Source organism: Orycteropus afer, unplaced genomic scaffold (genome assembly GCF_000298275.1).
Source record: "Orycteropus afer afer isolate SDZICR_OR568_19922 unplaced genomic scaffold, OryAfe1.0 scaffold00142, whole genome shotgun sequence".
NCBI lineage: Eukaryota > Metazoa > Chordata > Mammalia > Tubulidentata > Orycteropodidae > Orycteropus > Orycteropus afer.
This window is the reverse complement of record NW_006921729.1, coordinates 1,308,395-1,329,716: the sequence shown is the minus strand read 5'-3', so window position 1 is coordinate 1,329,716 and position 21,322 is coordinate 1,308,395. Positions and strand designations below refer to the sequence as shown.

The following is a 21,322-nucleotide window of genomic DNA, read 5'->3' as shown; positions in this document are numbered from 1 at the left end:
GGAAGCTTTAAGTCCAAGTACAAAGTGCCAGGTTCTAGGGGCTGGGTGAAAACCCCTCGACCTTGGGCTCCAGTTCTACCTTTTGCTCCCAGCTCACCGAAGCTAGAGGCACCTCTTCACTCAGGCAGTTGCTGGCTGCTGAGGCTAACAGGCCCAAGGTCGACAAATAAAATGGCACAGTCCCGATGTTACCAAACCACATGGCAGGCCATTAATTTAAAGTCCATTGTAAGTCCCAAGGTCAGCAGAGCATGGCAGGCTGCTGAACAACGACATGGCTTGAACATGCAGGGTTCAAGCATTGCCATAAGCTAGAGACCATTTCCAAAGCTGCTGCTTATATACGGGAAGCAGACCACATACCCAAAGCAGCTACTCAGCTGCTTGTGGTAGATCCTACCATGGAGTTGATTGCCAGTCTCATCATGGGGAATAACTACCACGAGCTGCCCAGCCACCCAACCAGGCCCAGGCAAGTTCACACACAAATATAACCACCACAGTAAGGAAGAAGTCAAGCTATTCCTATTTGCTGATAATATGATCCTATACATAGAAAACCCAAGAGACTCAGCAAAAAAAACTACTGGAACTAATTGAGAGAATTAGTATAGTGTCAGGATACAAGATCACCATCCAAAAATCAATTGGATTACTCTACACCAGTAAAGAGGTTGCTGGAAAGGAAATAAGGAAATCAATACCATTTGCAATAGCTACCAAAAGGAGCTCTGGTAGCATAGTGGCTAAGGCGCTTGACTGCTAACCAGAAGGCTGGTGGTTCAAATCCACCAGCCACTCCTAGGAAGGAAGATGGAGCAATCTACTTCTGTAGTGATACTGCCTCAGAAACCCAAGGAGGGATCGCTATGAGTCGGGTTCGACTCGATGGCAGATAACAACAACAATAACAACCAAAAAAATTAGATATTTGGGAATAAATCTCACTTGGGACATAAAAGACCTGTACAAAGAAAACTACAAATCACTACTTCAAGAGACCATTAGAGATTGACATAAATGGAAGAACATGCCATGTTCAAGGATAGAAAGATTGAGCATTGTGAAAATGTCAATACTACCCAAAGCAATCTATACATTTAATGCAATCCCAATCCAGATTCCATCAGAATTCTTTAAGGGTATGGAAAAACCAATCACTAATTTTATATGGAAAGGAAAGAGACCTCGAATAAGCAAAGCACTATTGAAGAAGAAGAACAAAGTAGGAGGTCTCACACTCCTGGATCTCAAAACCTACTCTACAGCCACAGTAGTCAAAGCAGCTTGATATTGATATAATGAAAGGCAGCTAGACCAGTGGAACAGAACTGAGAACCCAGAAATAGATCCATCTACCTATTGTCAGCTGATTTTTGACAAAGGGCTGAAATCTGTTAAATAGGGAAGAGAATGTCTGTTTAATAAATAGTGCTGGGGAAACTGAATCCCCATTTAAAGAAAAATAAAACAAGATCCGTGCCTCACACCATACACAAAAACTAACTCCAGATGGATCAAAGACTTGATTGTGAAACTTATAACTGTAAAGTTCCTGAAGGAAAAAATAGGGACAAATTTAGGGTCTCTAATTTATGGCATAAATAGATTGTCAAGCATAACCCAAAATGCACATATAGCAGAAGATAAATAGATGAATGGGACCTTCTAAAAATTAAATTTTTATGTGCTTCCAAAGATTTCTTCAAAAGAGTCAAAAGAGAACCTACAGATTGGGAAAAAATATTTGGCAACAACATATCTGACAAGGGATTTGTCTCTAAATTTATAAATTTTATCTCTAAAATTTATAGAAAATACCTCAACGACACAGGGATTAACAATCTAATTTAAAAATGGGCAGAAGACATGAATAGAAACTTCACCAAAGAGGGTATTCAGGTGGCCAACAAATACATGAAGAAATGCTCATGATCATTAGCCATCAGAGAGATGCAAATCAAAACAACCATGAGATGCCATCTCACCCCAGCACTAATGGTAAAGTTCAACAAGACAGAAAATAACAAATGCTGGCGAGGACGAGGAGAGATTGGGACTCTCATACACTACTGGTGGGACTGTAAAATAAAACAACCACTGTGGAAGCAGTATGGCAATTCCTTAAAAAGCTGGAATTTGAAATACCACTTGATCCAGCAATTCCATTTACTAGCTATGTATCTTAAAGAAGTGAGAGCCAGGACAAGAATAGATATAAGCACACTCATGTTCACTGCAGCACTATTTACAATAGCAAAAAGATGGAAACAACCTAGGTGCCCATCAGCAGAAGAATGAATAACACACTATGGTACATACGTACAATGAAATAACTTTACGACATTGAAGAATAATAAAGAATCTGCAAAACACTGCATAACGTGGATGAAGTTGGAGGACATTATTCTGTGTGAAAAAAGGCAAGCACACAAGGACAAATACATTATTAGTTCATTATTGTAAAAAGTCAAGGAAAGGTTTCTATATGAAAGGAAACGTTCTTTGTTGGTTACCAGGGGTGGGAGAGGAAGGGAGGGAACACTGAAAAAGAAAAAAATGCATTGACCCATGTCATTTTAGTTTTGTGTATTTCACTATACATGAATTATATTTCAATTAAATGTATTTAAAAATATATAGAATATGGCTGTTGAGCATTTGAACTGTACCAAATACAACTAAGAAAGTGAATTTTAAATTTTATTCTATTTAAATTAAAACAAATAGCCACCTGTGGCTGTATTAGCCCAGATTAGTCACATGGTATGTATGGGTCTCCATTTGCACTCAGGCCTAAGTCTTGCAGATGTTGGAGTGGACCTCGTTATATAACAGAGCAGTGCTTGTCCTGGACCTCTCGCTGTAGGTCCGTGGAGTGGTGTGATCATATGTTCTCAAAGAGTACCTCCTTTCCTGTGATAAGCTCTGTCAATTTGGCATGCATATACTTGTATAGCAGTTCATACAGTGTCTGGACTCTGCTAAGGCTCAATGGGAACTCTCATCCTCCCTATCTTTAGGACGAGTTACCATTTTAGTGGTGTCTAAAAAATAAAACAAGAACTAAGGAGGTCATTGGGAGGTGGAACCAAGGTGTTGAGAACATTTGTCATTGAAAGGTGGGAGCTGAGGATTTGGGAGTGAGAAAGGGCAGATTCATACATTGCAAATGGCCCAGGCTTTCCAGGGGTCTGTTTAGGTCATTCCTGAAAGGCAAAAGTGAGAGATTTACTGCTGAACCCCCCTTCATGATGGCACCAGAATGTTGTTGTTGTTGTTATTGTGTGCCGTCGAGTCAGACCTGACTCAAAGTGACCCCTCCTTGGGTTTCCAAGGCAGTATCACTATGGAAATAGATTGCCCCATCTTCCTTCCGAGGAGTGGCTGGTGGGTTTAAACCGCCAGCCTTCTGGTTAGCAGTCAAGTGCCTTAGGCACTATGCTAGTGCCTTCAAAGATCGTTTTCTGCATTTGCCAAATGTTAGCACTTCAGACCACCTGTTCTTTCTCATAGGGTTCCGCCAAGGGACCTGGCTGTGCTGCTGTGCAACAAATCCAATGCATTTTACAACCTTGGGAAATGGAATGAGGCGTTTCTCTCAGCCAAGGAATGTCTCCGGTGGGATCCGACCTATGTGAAGGTATGGTGTGGTAGGGAGGCAGCTACTGCCTCCCCTCTCTTAACCTGCCTCTTTTTCTTATTTTTAAGATGAAAATGCTAGGAGAACTTCTTACTCAACTACTTCTGCACTTTAGACAGCTGCTCATAAGGCCATGTGCGTGTTGCCTGGAGAAGGGAAAAAGCAATGTTTGCCAAGCAGTGAAATGCATGTGTAGGAAGAGAGGCAAAATGTGGGCTCTTGGCAGATGGAGTGTAGGGGATCTCACAGTGAAGCATTAACCTAGTTCTATTCTGATGTAGTCACTCTAAAACTCCTAGTCTGTTTCTGTTCTTTGCTGTTTATACATATCTTTTTAGCAGAGCTTTATTTCAAATGAAAGTTGGTGGACACTGTGACACTGATTCTTCAGAAAACAATTTTTACAGTAGAAATCAGACCCTTTAAAGGTGCCAGTAAAGGTCAATAAATGATCATTTGATGATCTTTTCAGCTAAGGTGCCCTGAGTACCTGCGCTGCAAAGCATCGTTACCATTCTTGGTGCCTCAGAGGTAGGCAGAAGGAGCAGAAGATCTTGTCTCCGCTATTGAGTAACTCACAGCCAAGTTGGAAGAGGAAAAGCACGCTCACAAAATGAGAGGAGTTAAATTACATAGAATTCTGAAGCCAAAGGAGACAACATAGAATGAAGTGTCATTCTATGACTCTATGTCATTCTATGACACTATGACTCTATGAAGTGTCACTAGTGGTTTAGACTATAGAGAGGCTTCATAATAAAGTGGGAAAAACATGGGCCTTACTTGGCTATGTATTAGTTCCAACAGCTTGGACAAATTACTTTTCTCTAAGTTTTAATTTCTAGGTATAAAGTGGGATATTACCTGTATTTTAGCATTGCCTTGAGGATTAGGGAGATACTAAGTAAAACTAGGAATTTTTATCCTCATCATCGTAGTCATCAAGTGCATGGAACTAGAAAATAGACCCAGATATACTTTGTTGTTGTTAGTTGCTGTGGAGTTGATTCCAACTCACGGCGACCTTGTGTGTGGAGAGTAGAACTACACCATGCAGTTTTCGAGGCAGTGACCTTTCAGAAGGAGATTGCCTGGTTTTACTCCTGAGGAACCCTTGGATGGGTTTGAACTGCCAATCTTTCACTTAATAGTCCCAGTGTTTAACCAGTTGTGTCACCCAGGGACTCCAGATATTTTTAGTGATTTACATTTTGTGTGTGACTACTACCAACAGAACAAAATAGGAAGGGGAATAGGAAGAGTGGCCAACAGATCACTCCAACCCAAAAGGATTTGGATATTTAGTAAAACGAAAATCCAAATTCTACGGGGTTAGAGTGGTCTATTGGCCACCTATCCCCTTCCTGTTCTCATTATAAGTGGAATCCTTGAGTGGTACAAATGGTTACGCTCTAGACAGACTACTCGTCCAAAGGTTGACAGTTAGAACCCACCCAGTGGCGCCTCAGAAGACAAGCCTAGCGATCTGCTTTTGAAAGGTCACAGTCTTGAAAACCCGATGTGAAAGTTCTCCTCTGCACACGTGGAATTGCCATGAGGCAGAATGGACTCAATGGAAACTAGCAACAACATTACAATTGTTGTCCAATTTCACCTGTTGGAGGATGGGTACTTCAGAGGCTATTGACTAGCTCTGAAGATGGAAATTCATTCCTAAGGAATTCTTTCCAGAAGATACTTAAGGATTTTCCCACTCCTCTATCTGGGATATAGGTGGGGAGTATTTGAGGTGTGTCCACTCCCACAGGTGAAAGCTGTGGCTCAGGGGACTGAGGGGGTCTTGATGATGCTCCCGGGTCTTCCTGAGTGGCCAAACCTGCACCAGGCCCTGTAGCACAGCAAGTAGGGCCACTCCCCCACTGTTACCCAGAGCTCCCGAATGTCCCTAGCCACCCCCCCCCCCCAGTAGCCTCCCTCAAAAACAAAAGGTGCAACTTGAATCTGAGAAAGGTAAAGAAATGGGAGATTCTGTTCCAACTTGCCTGGTTGGGGGAAAAAAAAACACAGAAAAAACATGAAAAATCAACATCCCCCCATTCCTGCCCCAATCTTTTCTGATTGTTATCTGAAGGTTTTAGATGAAAACAAATCATTTCCTAATCAGAGATTTGGCATTAAATGGAATGTTTAAGTGCTTGCTTTTTTTAAAAATGAACCCTGTTGGTATACACCTTCTGTTATCATTGAAATAAAATTGTTTTGGTGGATCTTTAATGCTGATTCACATGCTCAAAGTGGGTAGGGATATATCATTTTATTCTACTTGTGAGTCCTACAGTTTGTATGCAGGCAAAACCAGCCATTTTCCTCTATTAATCCTTGTAATTTTACATGATCTTTCCTTTATAGAAATAATTTTTTTTTTTTTTTTTGGGTCTGGTACATATTGCTTATAGTAGGGAGCTTAGTAAATTCAGTGCTTGTCATTATAATTTTTTCTTACATACCCAATGGAAATTGTGTTTACTTTGATTGAAAGGAGCAGGAAACAACTTTTATGCATGCATGGCAATCTCATTCTTTCCTTGAACACTGTATTCGTAGGATATTTCATTCCTCTGTCATTACACAGGCTGTGATTTGAGGCATGAATAAATAAACCACACATCATTGAAACTAGCTCTGCTTCCTTCTCTCTGTCATATGTTAGGTGCTGATACGTCATGGATTTGAAATTGATTATTTTTTTGGCAGCTAAAAATAGCAGGAAAAATGTGGCACAGGATATAATGTGGAAATCCCATATCCAGTACTGGATGGAAATCTGTGTTTAAATAGAGTTGGGTTTTCCCATGTTGTCAGTCTTGCCTTTCCTTTCAGCAGCAGGTTAGAAAAGTTATGATGTGTTATAGTTTTCTCATGTTCTCCTTTCCAGGGATACTACCACGCTGGTTATGCCTTGCTGCAGTTGCTCCAGCGTTATGAGGCTGCTAGCATGTTTTTTGAGGGTCTACGACTTCTTCAGGACAGTCAAGAGCAAGGACAGGTTGCTGATTTTCTTGTTGGAATCTTCATCACTATGAGCAGTAAGTCATAGCTGCAGAAACTTTATTTTTAAAGTCTTTATTATTTTATTTGAGATGGCTGCTGGGGGGAGCAAATGGTTAATTGAAGGTTTGAGTTCACCCAGTGGCACCTTGGGAGAGATACCTGGCCATGTACTTTGAAAGGCACAGTTCTACTGAACAACTCATGAGGTCGCCGTGAACTGGAATCAACTTGACAGCAACTGCTTTGGCTTTTTTGGGCTTCCTTTTATTTGAATGGCCAACTGTGGGACTCAGGACTCCTGGGGAGGTAATTTCAGAGTGTTTCTTTGTGGCTGATTTGTGTAGTGTGAATAAGACTAGTTTGCACATTAGAAAGCAGGGTGGCAACTTGGTGGTTCATGCCTTCGTAAAAGTCATTAAGTTCTAAGTTCTTTTGCATAAATTACTTAAAACAAAAAAAGCAAAATCCACTGCCATTGAGTTGACTCCAACTCATAGTTGATCCCCATTAGGTTTTCAAGGCTGTACATCTTTATGGAAATAGATTGCCTCATCTTCCTCCTGCAGAGCAGTGGGTGGTTTTGAACTGCTGACCTTCTGGTTAGCAACCAAATATCTTACCTACTATGCCACCAGAGGTCCTTCAATTACTTAAAGGCTTTCTCAGTTTTGTTTCAGACCCCTTAAATTCTTGGATGTTGCGATTCGTAGAGGTTTCTCTATTTATACCAAAAAAACAAAATACCCATTGTTATCACAGTGACCCTATAGGACAGAGTAGAACTGCCTCATTGAGTTCGAAGGCTGTAATCTTTATGGAAACGGACTGCCTCTTCTTTCTCTTGTGGAGTGACTGGTGGGTTTGAACTGTGGACCTTTCAGTTAGCAGCTGAGTGCTTAATCACTGTGTCACCAGGACTCCTCCTCCTTATTTAAACTACTTGTTTTATGTAATTTTTGCTTTTTCCTTTGAGTTTTGCATATAGTTTTCTTTCTTAAAAATTTTTGCAGTGTTTCCTCCCCTCCCTTCCTATGCCTGGTAAATAACAAAGAAAGTTTCCTTCCATATATAAACCTTTCCTTGACTTTTTGCAATAATTAACTAATACAATGTTTGTCCTATGATCGACTTATTTCCTAAGTCGACTCAGCATAATGTCCTCCAAGTTCATCTATGTTATAGAGTGTTTTGCAGATTCTATGTTATTCTTTAGTGTTGGATAGTATTCCATTGTATGTATGTATCATAGTTTGTTATCCCTTCTTCTGTTGATGGACACCTAGGTTGTTTCCATCTTTTTGCTATTGTAAATAGTGCTGCAGTGAATGTGGGTATGCATATATCTGTTCTTGTCCTGGCTCTTACTTCTTTAGGATATATACCTAGTAATGGGATTGCTGGATCAAATGGTATTTCAAATTCTAACTTTTTAAGAAATCACCATACTGCTTTCCACAGTGGTTGTATCATTTTACAGTCCTACCAGCAGTGTATGAGAGTCCCAATCTCTCCACATCCTCATCAGCATTTAAAGAACTTTATAGTTTTAGGTTTCACATTTAAGTCTTTGATCCATTTGGAGTTAGTTTTTGTGTATGGTGTGAGGTACAGATCTTGTTTCGTTTGTGCAAATGGATATCCAGTTTTGCCAGTACCATTTGTTAAAGAGACCATCTCTTCCCCATTTAATGGATTTCAGCCCTTTGTCAAAAATCAGCTGACCACAGATCTATTTCTGGGTTCTCAATTCTGTTCCACTTATCTGTGTGTCTGTCATTGTAGCAGTAGGCTGTTTTGACTACTGTGGCTGTATAGTAGGTTTTGAGATGCAGGAGTGTGAGACCTCCTACTTTGTTCTTCTTCTTCCATAGTGTTCAATCTTCCTATCCATGAGCATGGTATGTTCTTCCATTTATATAGATCTCTTATGGTTTCTTGAAGTAGTCTTTTGTAGTTTTCTTTGTACAGCTCTTTTGTATCCCTAGTGAGATTTGTTCCCAAGTGTTTAATTTTGTTGGAAGCTATTGTAAATGATATTGATTTCCTTATTTCCTTATTTCCTTTTCAGCAATTTCTTTACTGGTGTAGAGGAATCCAACTGATTTTTGTATGTTGATTTTATATCCTGACACTATGCTAAATCTCTCAATTAGTTCCAGTAGTTTTTTTTTTTTTTTTTTTTGAGTCTCTTGGTTATCTTAATGTTAGTACCTTAATGCAGTGGGAAGTCAATTTGATCAAATCTAAGATATCATTGATTTAAGTTGTACCATTAATTTATGTACTTCTAGTAAGACAGGAATCCCAGGGTGGTATAAACAGTTAATGCGCTAAAGGATGGCAATTTTAGTCCACCCAGAGACACTCAAAAGAAAGGCTTGCAATCTTTTCTGAAGTCACCGTTGAAAACCCTCTGGAGTGCAGTTCTACTCTGACACACATGGAGTCTCCGTGAGTTGGAATCAATTTGATGGCAATTGAATAGGAGAGACACAGATTATAAGACATGTCCTTATTTCAGAGATGTTAGAATGTGAAAAAATGGAGCACATTAGAATTGCTGAAAAATGGCCTTTGGCTTTTAGAAGTGGGGAAATCACTGCTGACAGTAGATTCAACTGTTCCCATCGCTCTTATGGGCATGCAACTTCTGTGATCTGTGGATGGAACCCAGTAGATTTTGACAAGTTTGACATGGAGAGGGAGTGTGAGCAATAGTAGGCAATGGGAAGAGGTTAGAAGTGGGCATAGCCGTGTCCCTTGGACAGAGAAGTAGAAAGTCTCTAAAAAGATGCTGAGGGGGTTACATCTCTCTAGTCACCCCTTTGATGACAGTGACAGAAGCTTGCCTCCTTTCTCTCCTAGCCTGCAGGCTTGGTCCATTCCCTACACTTCCTCCCTGTCTTCTCTGCATCTTTTAAGAGTCACTGTTCTGTCAGGAGCCAGGCTGGAGTTATAGGGATTGCAGATAACTACTTCTTGGTGACTGCTCTTCTAAGATAACCTGAGTAGTTCCTATTCTTTCTCCATCCTGAGAAGGGGCAGTTAATAGGACTTCTTAAGGCAATGCATTGGGTTCTTTTTACCAGAGTACCTATTTGGGAAGGACTCTGGTCAAGCACTCAGCTGCTAACAGATTGGCTCTTTGAACTCACCCAGGGATTCTGTGGGAGAAAGACCTGGTGATCTGCTCCTGTGAAGATTACAGGATTGAAAACCCTATGTAGAGCAGTTCGACTTTGTCATTTGGGGTTACTATGAGTCGAAATCAACTCACCAGCACCTAACAAGAGAATAGCCCTTTAGTGGATGGTAAATGTATACGTACAGCTAAATTTCTAAATTTTGGGAAATAGATTTATGAATATTTTTTATCTTTTCCTGCAATAAGTTTGTTTTGATATTATTTATTTGGAAACTGTGACCTTTGGGAGAGATGCCATACTATTCTGGTCCCTGACCTGTCCCCTTGGATATTCACATCCATACGTTTGAGAAATGTGGTTTGGGGGATAGTGAGATACAATAGGTTGATGGGCCACTGTGTTAGAAAAATTTGTATTCACTAAAAGAGTTGATAGATATGAGTGGAGGTCTTGGTTTTGTCATGAATTAGCTGCATGATGTTCCAGGAATAAAGCCTCTCCTTATTTGTCATTGTTGCTTATATGTTGAGTCACAGTAAGATTTGTCACATCTTTCTTAAAGGAAGTGAGTTTTGCAACTTAAGCTTCCACTTCTTCCTCTGTAAATGGATGTAATAGACACTGGTTTGTTTAAGGAATTAAATATATAGCATATATCACTGTGCTTAGCAAATAGAAAAGCTAAATGAATGTTAGCTAACATTATGCTGCTTAGCTCTTAGGGAACTGATTTTATGGGTGAACTTAATATGGTTGCCACTTGGTCAATCATGTAGGGCTTTATGCTTTGAAAATGACTATCTGTCTGATATCTTTAATTTACCATTGTCTGTATGTGGTCTTAATTGGAGGACCTTTTCCTAAATGTTTCTGGACTTTTCTACAAGTCAAAGTTTCTTAAGTGTGAAACTTTCTTTCAGGTGATCCCACTGTTTTGCAAAGTTTCTTGCCCAGCCTTGATCGTATTTTCACTGCTGGATTCTCAACAGAAGTGTGGCAATCTGTAATAGAAAAGTTGGCAAAGAAAGGAATATGGCATGTAAGTAAAAGGAGATGGCTCTGTTGTGGGGAGAGAACATCCTTGATAAAATGATTTCTCTGTCTTGGCCTTGGGGAATTATAATTTACTATTTGTTTATCTTGATGCCAGAATAATTTTTTAACTGGAACATCATTAAAGATGCAGAGTCATTGAGATACATTAATTATCAGTTTCCATTTTTTTGAAGATAGGAAAAATACTGAATTTGTGGCATCCTTGCTCCATATCCCCATTGTTATCAAAGAAATGTAAAGTCCAGATGTTAATAGTATGTCAAATGAGGAAAAGAAACAGTTGCATGTTTATTTATTTATTTTAGAATATTTTGTTGTATTTAAGGTGAGTGTTCACACAGAAAACTAGGTTCCCGTTTAACAGTTTCTACACAAATTATTCATTGACATTGGCTGTATTTTCTACAATGTGTCATTATTCTCATTCATCCCATTCTAGTTGTACCAATTCCAGTACTCTAGTTTCCCTACCCCTTTATCTTCTCATTTTTGCTTTAGAGTAATTTTTGACCATTTGGTCTCATATAGTTTTTTTTTTTTTTTTTTTTTTAAAGAGCTCATTACTCAAGAGTGATATTCGTTATGATTCAGTCTGTTATTTAGCTAACAAGTGACCTTGAGGGATCATTGATCATTTTGGTTTAAAGTTTGAAGTGTATCTTAGGGTGACAGTCTCAGGTAGTCCTCTAATCTTAACTGGTCCAGTAAATCAGGACTTCTTAAGAATTTGAGTTCTGTTTGCATATTTCTTTTTATACTTAATTAACTAGTGTGGTCCTGTGCTGTGCTGCTTTGACAGTTTTTGTGTAGCTTTGAGGGGCTGCTAACCCGTGTAAAGCAGCTAAGTGAGGCTATAGCAATTGAACCCAGAAAACATACAAAATAGAGAAGCAGAGTGGATGGAGTCAAGGCTTCAGTGTCACATGGATTTCTCCTTGAATCTTAATCCTTCACCTATTAATTTTGGCTGAGTAGTTCTCCTCTGAGCCTCATTTCTGCATTTGTAAGTTATAATCCCTCTCTCATGCGTTTGGTGAAGATTAGATATAATGGACCCAGAGCTCCTAATAATATCAACTAATATATACTCAGGAGCTCTGGTAGTGTAGTGCTTAAGGTACTTGACTGCTAACCAGAAAGCTGGTGGTTCAAACCCACCAGCCACTCCTCGGAAGGAAGGTGGGGCAATCTACTTCCATAGTGATATGGCCTTGGAAACCGAAGGAGGGGTTGCTATGAGTGGGGTCCGACTCGATGGCACATAACAACAACAAACAACAGTGTTTATTGAAAGTTTACAATGTGCCAGGCACAGAGCTAAAGATTTTATGATGCCTGGCATGTGCTAAGTGTCCAGTGAATGAGAGTAGTTATCGTGAATGATGGGCTATCCCACTCAAGAGCATGGGCTTCACAAGGCTGGGAGTTAGGTTAGGAAGGGCCTCCTGGGCCTTCTAAAGCTAGAAAGTCCAGAAAAATCACCAACAGGAAGGCAACCCATAAGGACTCTAGATCCTGGCAGGCCAAATGGCTTTAGAATTGAAAACACTTAACTTTTAGAAAGGTCTCAAATTCCTTTGGAAATGTAATGAAATCTATGGGACACTCCCTGCATGCATAACTAGTTATGCATGTAGTTTCAAGGGGTTCATGAGAAACTCCTGAGAGTCCAGCCATGGGTTCCCTGAAGCTTATCCCCAAGTTGACAGGGTAGTCAGCAAAGATGAAGAAAGCAGACTGAACTCTTGGGGAACCAGGAGTCAGAAATTCAGAGCCATGTTAACAAGAGATCTGGAATCTTCTGTCTCAAATAAGATGGATAGACTAAAAGATCTGTAAGAATCTTTCCAGCTACGTTTAAAAAAAAAAAAAGTCCTCAAATTCTGTGATTAGAAGTACTAGGGCAGATGTATGAGTAGGTGACTTAGGCTTCATTAGCAGGCATATAGTTCAATTTACAGCACTCAGGAAAGAGCCCCTAAGTCCCCTCTTTCTAATGCACAGTGGAGGTGAATAGAGCCTCATGGCCTGGGTGGGGAGTAAGGGAATGGGAGCCAGGCAGCTTTTAATAGATTATGACCCAAGCCAAGGTATGCCAAAGAATCCAGTCCAAGTGGCAGGTCCAACATCCTGCCAGCACCCGACCCAGATTATTCTCAAATATCGGAGAGAGAAGCATTGTGTGAAAACCAGGCCAGCAATCAGGACTGTCACAATCTTGAATGTGACATCTAGGGTTGAGGATGGGGCAGTGAGGCCTGTTTAGAGTAAGCACTTAAGAGAGGGTATCAAGCTGAAAGAGGCGGAAGCAAGACATAGCATTAGGCTCAGTTTCTGAGGTCCTGTAGTCTACTGGAGGAGCTCTGGTAGCACAGAGCCTAAGGCATCTGACTGCTAATCAGAAGGTTGGTGGTTCAAACCCACCAGCCACTCCACAGAGGAAAGACTGGGCAATCTACTTCTGTAAAGATTTACTGTCTCGGAAACCCAATGGGGTCGCTATGAGTTGGAATCGACTTGACAGCAGTGGGTTTGGTGTTTTTGGTTTTATAGTCTACTGGCAAGAAGCATACATGGGGGAGGTTGGAGCTGAGGCTACTACTGGCTCCCATGGATGGACATGACTGAATTTCCAATCAGGACCATTCCAGAGACTGGAATTTGTCGACTGTTGGCATACTTGAATGATGCCAATAGGGGCCTCTCCAGATGTGCTGCCACTTAACTATCTGTGTGACCTGGGAAAAGTTGCTTAACAGCTCTGAGCATTAGTTTCTGCAGATAAGGTCAGTGGTTTAACAATTAGCTCTCTGAGGAAAAAGAAAGTCCTGATTTATGGCATTTGCCAATTTCTGTGGTATATATACTTCCATCATGCTAAATTTCAAGCTACTAATATTACATCACAGAACTCAGAGTTGGGAAGGAGATGCATGTAATGGACTCTGACTAGTTCATAGAAGCTGGCTCCAGCACACCACTGGATAGAATCTGTTGTTGTTGTTGTTGTTGTTATGTGCCATCGAGTCAGACCCGACTCATAGCGACCCCTCCTTGGGTTTCCGAGGCAGTATCACTACGGAAGTAGATTGCCCCATCTTCCTTCCGGGGATAGAATCTAATGGGCCTCAAATAGTTAGGACTTATGAAACATTCATATACCAAAGAATTGATTAGGATGGGAGATCTCTAAAGGCTCCAATCTTCTGCTTGCTAAACTTTTTACCCCACTGCCACTGTACTCTCCATAGTGCTGCTTGATGTCAGTTGCTTCTGTCAAGCAGAAATGCATGAGGAAATGCAGAGAGACCTTAGCCCACAGCAAGAACAGAGAAACTTTGTTTATCATGGCTGAGGCTGCAAAACTTGGCAGGTAGCTTAAAAAGAGAGAAGACTAGAGGATTCTTTTCCAGCAATTTTTGCATCTGTAGTTCGGTGACATTGAGTACATTCTTCTTCTTGTACAGCCACCATCACTATCCTTTCTCGAGTTATCCAGCCACCATTAACAGACACTCAGTGCCCCCTACAGAGTAACTACCTTTTCCCCTTCCCTCCCATCTGTGGTAACAACTCATAAGCTTTGGTTTCCATATATTTGCCTATTTCACATCAGTGAGATCATACAGCATTTGTCCTTCTCTGACTGACTTATTTCACTCAGCATAGTGTCTTCAAAGTTCATCCATTTGCAGCAGGTCAGGACTTCATTTCTTTTTATAGTTGAGTAATATTCCGTTGTATGTATGTACCCTTTTTTTAAAAAAAAAACAAAACAAAAACCCTTAACATAAGTTTTGTTCTGATAACCTACGTGGAGCACATTATTATTCCAACATTTTCTTTTTTGCCTCTCCTATCAGTCATTTCTACTTCTGTCAGCAAGAAAAGACCGACTACCAAGTAATATCCGTGTCCCAAACTTATCACTGAGAAGTCTTTTTGAGGTAAGGTAATCTTGTTACATAGGGTTTCAAGTCAGGCCCCTCAGCCTTGTATTTGGGGACATCCCCCTTAGCCACCTCACCACAAATTTGTTACTCACGTCTTTGGCATGGGTCATAGCTAAGTCAGGTTTTACCAGTTCCAAACTTTATGGCTGAAGGAGTTTGAAATTTTATATTGATGTAATGTCTTCCATGAGTCTTCTTGCAGTTTCTTTTTATTTCCAGAAATATGCTGTCATTGGACTTTATGAGAATATGGAACGGGTGCCCCAGTTTGTCCAGTGGCTCATCTCCATTGATGCAAGTATTGAGAGTATCGGACCATACCCTCTTCATGCCGTCATGCGACTCTGTATCCAAGCGAGTGCGTATTCTTCCAGTTCCACACCCTCTAAGCTGCCTCTTCACCATATGGGCACTCTGCTGAACTCAAGGGATAAGAATTTAACAACTTGAATAATTTCCAGACAGGAAGCTGGGAAACTGCATCCATTTATTTTGCTTGGGACTAATAGCTAAAGAAGGCCTGAACTGAAAGGATTTTGTGTTCCTAGACAGATCCTTGCAGCAGGGTGGAGCCCCCAGGCCCAAGGACAGGGCTTGTGACTGACAGCTGTTGCCAGGCAGAGCTCCAGGAGAGCTGTGGAGTTACCTCCCTCTGGTCCTTTTCCTGACTCATTTTTTTCTCCAGCCCAGAGAGCTGACTGCTGTGTTCTGGGTCTGTGGCCAGGGGAACCCCAAGGGAAGCACAGTCTATTAATGGTATTTTTTGGTTGTGGTTCTTTTAAAGGACTGGTATTTTCCTTATAGTTTTTTCTTTAATACTTCCCCACCTGGCTACAGGATTTAAATTTTTTAATATTTTGATTTTATCATTAACTCCCCCTGTCACACACACACACTTTAGATAGAAGCTTGTTTTTCTTTTCCAAGCATATGCGGTGTCACCCTTGGACATTTGGCTAGGCCATTTTAGAGCTGCAAGAGGCAGAGGGATCTTGTCTAGTCTCCACCTTCTCAGATGAATCATCTAGAAGTTACAGAATGGGTGTGGACCTGGGTCCAGGGTCCTGTCTTTGCTTTAGCAAATGTTATCCATTTCATATATTGCAGAGGCAATAAGGAAGCTTTGGTAGCATAGTGCCTAAGGCACTTGACTGTTAACCAGAAGGCTGGCGGTTCAAACCCACTAGCCACTCCTCAGAAGGAAAATGAGGCAATCTATTTCCATAGTGATACTGCCTTGGAAACCCAAATAGGGTCGCTATGAGTTGGGTCTGACTTGATGGCACATAACAACAACAACAACAGAGGCAATAAGAGATTTTACTTTTATAAAAGGATTGATGGATAAAACATTTATAACTAAATAAAGACTAATTTAACTGAATCCTCCCAGTTTAAAATTAGAAAACTGAAACCCACAGAAGTGTGCCTCTGGGTATGAATGTCATAGTTCCCTATTGTGTCTATTCTTTATGTTGGCCAATGGTTACAGGGAGGTATTGGTAAGACCAAGTCTTCACATTTATCCTTGGTTAGTTTCTCAAAGGAAAACTCTGGTATAGTGACAAATGTTGTCCATAGAGTTGGACAGAGGTGTGTGGCTTTCCTTGATCTCAGCATCCTGGGAGAAGAACTTAAATTACCCGTCCTATTGATACTAATTCAGTACGGTAATCGTCAATTCAGAGATACTGTCTTGATTATGGAAGTGGACACTCTCCTGCCGGGATCTGTGTAGGCACATGAGATGCTCTTTACCATCGGTGCTCCCAGTATGCCCCCCCCCACACACCTGCTGTAAGTGTTGGCTGCTAACAGCTCACAGCTGCTCCCTTCTCCAGAAAATTGGTCTTTGCTATCTGGCATCACTTCTCAGAGAAGTTTCTCCCTGAATCTTGCCTTTCTCCTTGTGGGCATTCTCTAGCTCATGATTGACTGACATGACATATAAAAGGTGAGCTTCAGGGTGCCTCAAGGTGGGACCAACTCTGTGGAGCAATTTATGCTCCGGAGCTTCCTGAGGATCAGGCTGAAGTGGACCTCAGTTGAGACCACATCTCTGCTTAGCTCCTTCCCCTCCTCTCACACTCTTTCTCCTGAGATTTTTCTCTCTCAATAAATCGCTTGCACAAGAATCCCTATCTCAGGCTGTCCATCTAGGGAAAGTGACCTGAGACTACCAGCAAAGTAAGTAGCTTTCTAAAACTCCGCCTTTCAATCTTACCAGTGCTTGTGTAGCCCCACACCTGTTTGTGATAAGTGGAAAAGCATGTTAGATTCCTCCTTTAGTTCCTTGAGTGTGGTACATGTTGAACTTTTTTTTTTTTTGCTGATTTTCTGTATGGAGAAAAATCTTTTGTAACTCATTTTAATTCCCTTCAGGGGACAACCACCTGTTCAGGTGGCTAATGGACTACAGGCCACAGTGGAAAGGCCGCATCAACCAGAAGGACGAGGATGGCTGCACAGTCCTGCACATTGTTGCTGCCCACTCTCCAGGATACCTCATTAAGCGTAAGTACCAGCACCACCCTAGGGTTTAGTGCCTCGGAGGCTGTGCTGTGAGCTGGATGGTCTCAGGCATTATAAAACTCATACAACTGACCACTGCATCTTACCCATTCCCTCCTGTGACAGGAGTCTCTGGATAGCACACATGTTAATGTGTGTCGCTGCTAAATCAGAAATTGGCAGTTTGATCCCACCCAGAGCTGCCTCAGAAGAAAGACCAGATGATCTACTTCTGAAATATCAGCCATTGAAAACCCTGTGGAGCACAGTTCTACTCTGACACACATGGGGTCACTATGAGTCATTGTTGAAAGCAGCTGGTCAGAGTAATCCTGTGGCAGGCCCCAAGGGCTAAACTTTTCCTCCAGTTAAACATGGCTAGGAGCTCTGGTAGCATAGTGCCTAAGGCATCTGACTGCTAACAAGAAGGCTGGTGGTTCAAACCCACCAGCCACTACTTGGAAGGAAGGTTGGGCAATCTACTTCTTTAGTGATATTGTCACAGAAACCCAGAGAGGGGTCGCTATGAGTCAGGTCTGACTTGACAGCACATAACAACAGAGCACAAACTGTATGTAGGATGGTGGTGGGATGAGAAAAAGAAGAAATGCTGGGGTCGTTGTACTTTTTCCATGTTTAAATGGCTTCTGTGAGGTTGGATGACTCGAGGACATGAGCTACCAACTGCATTTATTTCTTCACTCATCACATGGTTACTAAGTGCTTTATTTTATGCCAGATCTCTTGCTAGTCACCAGAGAGAAATTGTGAACCAGCAACACTTATGGTCCTGCCTTCGTGGTACCTAGAATGTAACACAAGAATTACATCCTCACATATCTAATAGGATATATGAAAGAATGAGACAGGCACGTATTAGGAAGATACTTTTTTATTATTACTATCTTTCTGTTGGTAGTGAGAATATGCACAGCAAAACACTGAGAATAATGTTGTCAAGGTTCATCACATTGCAGCATGCATCAGTACTGCATTACTTTTTTTTTTTTTTAATTGTGATTTGGGTGAAAGTTACCAGAGCAAATTCACTTTCCATACAGCAGTTCACATATACTTTGTCTCCCAGTGAACTACAGTTTCCCACAATGCAACAGCTCCCCTCTCACTTCCTCCCCATAGTTACCTCTTCCCTGTGTCCTTCCCTCCCATGCATTCCTGCCCTCCAGGCTGTCTTCCTGTGCATACACAGCCCTTCTATTCTCCCATGATTGATTTCTCCAAGGATTATATCTGCCTGCTATAAATGTTCAGCTCATATGCCTGTCTTTTGTTTGGCTGGAAGCCACAGGAATGGGTTCTAGACCTAAAGGGCAGCTAGGGGCCAGTCTCAGTGGTTCCATCAGGCTCTATCAGACCAGCAAACCTGGTCCTTTTTTTTTTTTTTTTTTAAATGATTTTGAGTTTTGTTCCACATTGTTCTCCCACTCTATCCAGGATCTCCTACACAGAGCACCCTTTGAGTGGTTGACAGTGGTAGCTGTGCATCATCTAGTTCTTCTGGTCTCATAGGCGTACAGGCTGAGGATCGCATGGTGTACCAGTCACTTGGATTAATTGTTTCCATATGTCTTTGGTTTTCGTCATTCTTCTTTGCTTTGGATGAGGAGAGACCCATCATTGCATCTAAATGGCTGCTTGCAAGCTTTTAAGGTCCCGGTTGCTACTCGCTCAAGTATGATGTGGAACAATGTTTTGTGTAGTATGTTATGCCAAATGAGCTCCATGTCCCTTGCAACTACAGTCCCGAGCCTACAGGTCCAACTACTCGCTCCCTCTGGGTAGCTGGCTGTGGCCAAGAAGTGACCACAATCTTGTCCCTTGTCAGCTCTACTGGAATTTCTTGTTCTTATAGAACATACAGATACTTGTAGAAACATTGTCTGCCAACCCTGTACATGGTCTTGGGCACACTTACCCCTGCATGGACATACTTAATAGTTTAGCCTGTTCACCCATCTACCCACCTGTATATCAATGTTTGCCTTCACTGACAACAGAGTACTGTATGTGCAAAAGGGTTCATCTTTGCTGTCGGTACCACCCACACACCTTTCTATGTCTTCCTCTTCCTCAGTACCACCGTGTTGATTACGCATATTTGGTATATTGCCCTTCTCTTCACCCAAATCGATACTTGTCTTTACCTATCTAACAGTGTTCCCTCCCATCCTTTCCCCTCCCCTCCCACCTCTGGTAACCAACAAAGAAAATTTCCTTCCATATATAAACCTTTCCTTGACTTTTTACAATAAAAGACTAATCCAATATCTGCCCTTCCGTGATTGACTTTATTTCACTCAGCATAATGTCCTCCAAGTTCATTCACATTATGTAGTGTTTTGCTGATTCTACATGACTCTTTAGGGTTGCATAGTATTCCACTGTGTGTATTTACCATAGTTTGGTTATCCATTCTTTTGCTGATGGGGCTTTTTATTTTTTTACTTTTATTGTGGTGAAAACATATACAACAAGACATTTGCCAACATAACAACTTCCCCATTTATAGCTTAGGGACATTGATGACATTTTTCATGTTGTGCCACCATTATTGCTATCCTTTTCCAAAATATTCCACCACCATTAGCATGAACTCAGTGCCCTGCAAGCAAAAGCTTCCCCTTCCCCCTCCCTCCTACCCCAGTAACCACTAATAATCTTTGATTTATATATATATATAATTTTATTTATTTTTCCAGGATAACTGGGAATTTTCCCTCCCTTTCCCTCCCCTCCCATCCCTGGTAACCAACAACCAACAATGATAGTTTCATTCCATGTATAAACCTTTCCTTGACTTTTTATAGTAGTGGACTAATACAATATTTGTTCTTCTGTAATTGACTTATTTCACTGACCATAATGTCCTCCAAGTTCATCCATGTTATGTGGTGTTTTGCAGATTCTACATTATTCTTTAGAGGTTGCATAGTATTCCGTTGTGTCTACACAGTACTGCATTACTTTCTATGGCTAAATTATATTCTGTTATATAGGTAAACCACATTTTGTTTATCCATTGATAACTTGATGGATGTATGGATTGTTCCAACTTTTTGGCTGTTATGAATAATGCTGCTGTGAAGATTTGTGTACAAATTTTTGGTGGGCATGTATTTTCATTTTCCTGGGTAGCTACCTAGGAGTGGATTATGTTTAACATTTTGAGGAACTGCCAGACTATTTTCCAAGGTGACTACACCAATTTACATTCCCACCAGCAGCATATGAAGGTTCCAGTTTTTTTGCATCCTACCAACACATATTAACTGTCATTTTGATGTTCCTTCAGTACCCTGTTAAAGGCAGCAGTAAGCTATTAAATGTTTTAACAACTGACTCTCCAAAAGGAAGCCCTGAATTGTAGTATTTGCCAACTTCCATGGAATAAATACTCCTATCATGGCTGATTTCAAGCTACCAATGTGACTTTACTGAATGCTGAGTTGGGAGGAGATGTGCAGTTGTTAGGTGCCGTAGAGTTGGGTCTTACTTCATGAACAACAGAACGAAACACTGCCTGATCCTGCACCATCCTCACAGTCCTTGCTATGTTTAAGATCATGTTGAAGCCACTGTGGCTGTCCATCTTGTTGAGGGTCTTTCTCTTTAACTGATCCTCTACCAAGCATGGTGTCTGTCATGGATTGAATTGTGTATTGCCCAAGTATATGTTAACTTGGCCAGACCACGATTCTCAGCAGTATGTAATTATCCTCCATTTTGTGATTATCCTGTGTGTTGTAAATCCTAACCTCTGTGATGTTAATGAGACCAGATTAGTGGCAGTTATGTTAATGATGCAGGATACAATATACAGGATTACATGGTATTTTGAGTCAGTCTCTTTTGAGATACAAAATAAATGAAGCAAGAAAGGCTGCCGGCAAGATGGCGGACTAGGCAGAAGGATTGCACAGACCCTCTTCAACAAAGAAAAGGGAAACCAATTAACACAGACACAGAAGATAATCCTGAAC

The 21,322-nt window shown here is 41.0% G+C and overlaps 1 protein-coding gene across 1 annotated transcript in view; it reads left to right on the top strand.

The window, feature by feature from the left end:
- The window catches only part of TRANK1 (tetratricopeptide repeat and ankyrin repeat containing 1), a 144,754-nt gene that overhangs the window by 7,867 nt on the left and 115,565 nt on the right, over positions 1 to 21,322 (top strand). The window contains exons 2-7 of the mRNA XM_007945681.2: positions 3,517 to 3,643; positions 6,540 to 6,690; positions 10,722 to 10,840; positions 14,721 to 14,804; positions 15,030 to 15,168; positions 17,193 to 17,324. Coding sequence (XP_007943872.2) covers positions 3,517 to 3,643; positions 6,540 to 6,690; positions 10,722 to 10,840; positions 14,721 to 14,804; positions 15,030 to 15,168; positions 17,193 to 17,324 — 752 coding nt within the window. The remainder of the gene's footprint in view (positions 1 to 3,516; positions 3,644 to 6,539; positions 6,691 to 10,721; positions 10,841 to 14,720; positions 14,805 to 15,029; positions 15,169 to 17,192; positions 17,325 to 21,322) is intronic.